We start from the raw sequence: 6068 nt of genomic DNA on the forward strand, positions 1-6068 counted from the left end.
TAGCGCAGATAGCCCTCGTGTAGCTTTGCGCGAAATTCAAAACAAACACACAATACATGAAAATATATTTAGTTAATAACGTCTGCACGTACTTCCTTATGTCACCACGGTAAGCCTAAGATATTCTGTAGTATAATAAGTAAGAATATGTGTTACAGTTCTACTGAACATATAGATCGAATTTGCTAACACTTTTTCTGATGAGGTAAAGGAAAATTATTGGAAGCCATTTATGCATTCAGTTCTATATGGCCTACTTCCAGACTTTTTTGTCTTCTCACTCATAGCTCTATATCCCAAACCATCAAACATGCTTCCTGTCTCTCCTCACTAGTGTTAAACTTGATAAATTTCTTTAAAATCATTCCACGATAATGTCCCTTGCATAATTATTGCAACAACACATGTAGTGAAAATTTTAGAAGTGATGTTGGTATAATATTTATATGAGTATTTAGAAAACACTGTGCTCGTTCACCAATATAGTCATAGTGTTTATTCAACATAACACTGTGGTTAAAACAGATTTTTGTTGTTGTAAATCTTTGTAAGTTTACATAGTTTATACAACTTTAAATTATGATTATATGAGCTGATTAAGCTTTGAGCTCCCCTTACATTTTCATAAAGGTTGTCGACATAAATAGTAGATTTTATATCTAAGTCATAGAAATAACTCCTTTCTGTCACTGCATGAAAGGAGGATTAATAAAGCTACCACTTTAAGAGAATAAAGGGTTGTTGAAATGAGTATTAAACTCCAGTTATTCAGATTATAATTGACACTGTATTCAGAATCTATATTATGTGAAGAAGCCCATCTACAAATATGAAAATCACACATACAATGTACTGCAATTTTAAGCAATCTATTGCATGACTAGATGTATTCAGTCATGATGTTATGGAAACACGTAGGCTAAAAAAATTAGTTAAGGACGAAAATAACTCCAGAATTTTCGAAAGGTAGACTTTTCTTGTCCTTCATGAAGGAAGGTCTATCTTATGAAAGCGATTGGGTTATGGTTGTTGTTTTTGTCTCTAGATGTATTCAGAGATGATGCAAACATCCATGTAGATCTATAGCTAGAACATTTGGCAAAACTTTCATGCCTTTTCTTTAATGGCATATTTGATAGTTGGAATAATATGACCTTGTGGATTTTCTCTACAAAATAATGAGATTTCACAAAAATTTTATACCGCAAATTAGGAATATTTTTCAATTGGGACAGAGTTCAGGACGTGGTGATTAAACAGGAATCCAAGAAGTAAGTTGGTTCATTTCACTTGAAAATAGCCAATCAGCTTTCGCAGTATATCACTTACTTCATTTGTCATTATCCCAACTCACAACAAAAGAATATTGCGTACTTCTATTTGTTGCTAACCTACAAGTCTCCCAAATAGAAAACTGTTGTGTATATCTGTATATTGATACGTCACTATCCAACCAGTCTCTCAAACAGAAAACTGTTGTGTATATCTGTATATTGATACGTCACTTTCCAACCAGTCTCGCAGACAAAAGAATGTTGTGTATACTTCTATTCACTGTTACGTTACTATCCAACCAGTCTCACGGACAAAAGAATGTTACGCATACTTTTATTAACTGTTACGTTGCTAGCCGACCGGCCTCGCAAATAAAATAATGTTGTACATACTTCCATTTACTGTTACGTTGCTAGCCAACCAGTCTCGCAAACAAAACAATATTGTATATACTTCTATTCACTGTTACGTTGCTACCTAACCAGTCATGCAGACAAAAGAATGCTTAAATGCTGTTTACTACTATGTTGCTAACCAACCAGTCTCACAGACGTGCGTGATTTAACTACATCACACTAATCTAAAATACGCTGCTTTTATGATACTTACAAGAAGAAAGCATTTAGTTGTGATGACGAATAAAACTATATTAGTATTTAAATATTTAAATCAAAAACCAAAATCTACCATAACGTCAACACTTAAAGGCAGATATGACATCTGACTCATTTTTATATGCAAAAAGTTCAAAAAAGGTAATATCTGTATATATGGCATTGAAAAGTCCTATGGTGTTTAATAGCATTTGTACAAATGTTATGTCTAAATCTGAAAGTTACTTAACTTAAGGGGCCAAAAGTAGTTAAGTAGATCGTATGCCCAGGCTGTGAATAAGATAGATCATGGTTCGCGACCTGTTGTCGTAAAAACTTACTCAGCACTTGTGAGCGAATTATAAGAGTGACGGTGAAACCCCCACGTTCGGTTAGACAAAAGTAGTCTAAGAGTTGGCGGTAGGTGCTGTTCGCTAGCTGTCTTCCCTCTAATCTATCAGTTAAAAATTATAGGGACGGTAATGCGTAGAATAATCCTCGTGTAACTTTTCGTAAAATTCGGAAACAAACAAACTAATTAACTAAATGTAGGCATAAGTGAAAGAAAGTTCGATTATAAATATCTGCATAAAAATTCTGGACTTACAGGTATCAAAGAACGGTAGTTTAGGCGGTATACCGGTACGACTGTTTATTTCTTCCTGAGTCACAGAAAGTTTCATAAAAAGAAAGTGCCGCTTTGTGGTGAATTGTATCGGTAATTTTGAATTAGTCGGCAGGGATTTGTTTTGTTTACTCTTGATAAGAGGTCCAAAAGCTTTTATCCGGTCCACGTACGTTTTCCTTTGTAAAATTGATTTACCGCTCAGTGTCGGCACTTTTACTGGCCCATGGAAACACATTATGGCACTTAGAGCCATCATAACAGGTTCGTGAGGTACGTTTTGGCTCCTATTTGTTTTGTCGCCCATTCGAAAGATAGAAAAATGTACCTTTAACACTTGAAGTGGATGAAACTTGTCAAACGAAAGTAGCGCAAGATTACCTGAATAAAATTACAATATATTCAATCTTTTAATTCATTTTGTTTGGAGAATCGTTTCTAACGACTTATGCATTTCTATTTTGTATTTATGGCAAAGCTATTAAGGCTTTCGCCCCTATTTTTGAACTATTGACCAATACCCTACCAGCTACTATATACGCTAAGAAATTGACTTTCACTCTTATAACGCACCCACTGCTTTAAGGTGCGGAGAATATTTTGTGGTATCGCACGGGTTTGAACCCAGTTCGTCAGCTCCGAAACACAGAACTTTACCACATACACGTGCAGGGCCAACTCCTGCCCAGATAATTTATGGAAAAAGTATTTTTCACCACTACCGTATTTCCTTCAGGCATTTATTTCGACACCGTTAGTTTCCATTTCACTATTCAAACCAGCAATAATGATATACCAAATTGTCGTATCCAAAAAATCGATATAACACCTTTTTCTTTTCTTTTCAGGGGATGAGTGATATTAAATTACAAATTTTGAGTATTAAAACGAGTATTAAAATTCTTTGAGTCAAATTTGAAAAACATTTGTGATTTTAATTGTGAATGTATGTGTGTTCGAGTCACCGTTGCTCAAACGGTCTTTATAGCTATACAAAAAGTTTGTATGTAAGCGTCTTAAGCACGGACACTCTAAGCACGTGGAGCGCGCGTTAGTTGAAAAAAACGAACTTGAAGACATCGTCTCGCATCGATGACAGGGCAACATAACTTAATACTCGTATTTTTTACATAAATATGATAAAAACTGCTAGAAAGAGGACAAGCCTAATTAACGACGTCCTCGAATAAGACTACCTTACCTCAATTTACACCAGTGACAAAAAATAAACCCATACTCTAATGTTGATCGCATTTCCCTATGCAGTCATGGTTGCACTCGTAAAAAGAAAACTCATAACCAGCATAAATGACAATATTTGAATATATTAAGTACTGTCTATGCAAAGTTAGTACAAACTCTCCACAACCATACACACTGCACGATACTGATTCTTCGTATGTTTGATAGCTACAAAAATAGGCAACATTTTGTTATTCATTCCAATTCTTTTGCTTATTAATACAATAACTGTTCAAACACATTTAGTGAGTATCTTAAGTGTTATTTGCACATGTTAGTCTATGTGTCTATGTTTCAAATGAAGGTTCACACTCTTGTGAGCCATGTTCCAGATACTATCTACAAATCTTCCGTGCTCTCTACTGAACAAAAATGTACACATTATTAATTTTACTCTCATGAAACACAGCTTACATGAGTTTATCAACAACAGTCTCTACTCTGCGGAGTTAAAGAATTGAACATAACTATGCGTTTTATTTGTTTTTCTCGTCCGAAATACCGTTTACATGAGTTTATCAATATTAGTATCTGCTCTGCAAAGTTAAAGTACTGAAAAATAACGCGATATAGAAAAGCTTCGTCTCAAGCACTGTATTGTACATTTCCTAACTTTGTAATAAAAATAGGTTATAGTTTTAAATATGTAACTTATTTTCTCAGAACAAATCCCAATGCTACAGTTTCGAACTGTACCAACTCTCATCAGCCCAGCGAGATCGGTGACAAGTATGAGATCCAAATGAATTTTGTATTTCTGATAGGTCTGAGAAATAACTGATGTAGTTTTTTGTTTTTTACACATACAAACATTTTGTACTCTTTCACTGCTAAATGATTTTTTTATGTTTGCAATCTATCATTACAAGCAACAGCCCTCGGGTTTTGTTCACCTTGCTATGATACAGTTTAAAATGTAAAACATGTTTGCTCACATTATTCATATATCTATCCGTCCTGTAAACCTCCGAGTTGAAGAACACAATACATTTTAAAAAAGGAATTAAATCACAGTCTACTCACCGAATTCAGCGTGATACATCACTTAAATCTTGCAAAGTGAAGATTTTCAGGCACTTCCTGTATCCAAGCGATGCTGTGTGGGACAAGAAATTCATGTCCGGTATAATGTTTGATTTGGAAAGAAAATAACACTGATATCAATGTACTCAACATATATGTGGTACTGAATGACTGAACAATTACATCTAAGTCCGTAACCAAGTAGAACACTAAGAACTACGTGTGTTTAGATAGAAAAAAATATACATTAAGTTTTGAAGACTAAAACATTTCACCTTAGCGTTTTAAACGTATGTTTTGAATAATTGCAATTTTTTGTTTTATTCACCTGCAAAACTTTTACTTTGTTTATTTAATTTTATTAGACAAAAAATGCTAACAATCAATAATTATTACTTGAATATGTTTCTAGTAAGTAGATTAGATTTTGTCACAATTAGTAACTTGGTGTTGTATGTGTTGAAAAATTTAGAAATAATAAAATGTCACGCATTTTGCTGACAAGTTAAACTGTATTATTTGTAAACAAGTTTAAAATTGTTAATAATATTTCTCATCCGGTATATGGTATATGGTTTTATGTTAAACTTTAACTTACTAATCAGTTTTACTTCAGTAATTAAAGTTGATAATAGGGATAAAAGCAGTTCCAGCAAATCATGAACTGAGTCTATTTTGTCTGCTTACCTTTTGCAGTAACAAACGAGTGAAGTAGCGTGGCTCCCTCTAGCAAATAAAAAAAAACAACAAGCAAAGCGAAGGCGGGCTGAAAATGAAGAGAATTCTGCGCGGGAGCACGAACAGCAGCAGAAAAGTGAAAAAAGAACAGGAGCGCATTCACTTCCAGCAGCTTCAGTTACAGCGGTTGGACAGTATCTTGAGAGTCACGGGAAAAGACTAGTAACCGCAAAGTGTAGACCATTTCTAAACAATCTACAGGCAAATCTACACTTTGTACTCCTCCTTTCTCTATTCTTATTGGAGGAATTCTCTGCAGGTTTCCCAGCTGAGACAAAGTGTTTTCACCAATCAACAATCAGTATTAGTAGTAGCCATTGGAGTTGTGTGAAACTGGAATGATGCCAAATTCTCTTAGTGCTTATATTCATGCAAACGTTTCATAATATTCGGTGTTACATTGACAAGTATTACAACAGGCTTCAAAGGGGGGGGGGGGTAAAATATGGCAGTCTTGTTATTACTTTCAAGTTATCATTCCATAAACACGGATAATGAAAATGATAAACTCCTGATTTTATTGTGTCGCACTTCTTTCAACTACGTATAGAGAAACATTTGCGGTATAAAAT

The 6068-nt window shown here is 34.4% G+C and overlaps 1 protein-coding gene across 1 annotated transcript in view; it reads right to left on the minus strand.

The window, feature by feature from the left end:
* The window catches only part of LOC106475174 (protein odd-skipped-related 2-like), a 54244-nt gene extending 48591 nt beyond the window's left edge, over positions 1–5653 (minus strand). The window contains exons 1-2 of the mRNA XM_013935874.2: positions 5446–5653; positions 4759–4831 (exon numbers count right to left, since the gene is read on the minus strand). Of these exons, the coding sequence (XP_013791328.2) occupies positions 4759–4777 (19 nt within the window). The 5' untranslated portion in view covers positions 4778–4831; positions 5446–5653. The remainder of the gene's footprint in view (positions 1–4758; positions 4832–5445) is intronic.
* Between the last annotated feature and the right edge of the window lie 415 nt (positions 5654–6068).

Source organism: Limulus polyphemus, unplaced genomic scaffold, assembly GCF_000517525.1.
Source record: "Limulus polyphemus unplaced genomic scaffold, Limulus_polyphemus-2.1.2 Scaffold145, whole genome shotgun sequence".
Classification (NCBI taxonomy): Eukaryota; Metazoa; Arthropoda; class Merostomata; order Xiphosura; family Limulidae; genus Limulus; species Limulus polyphemus.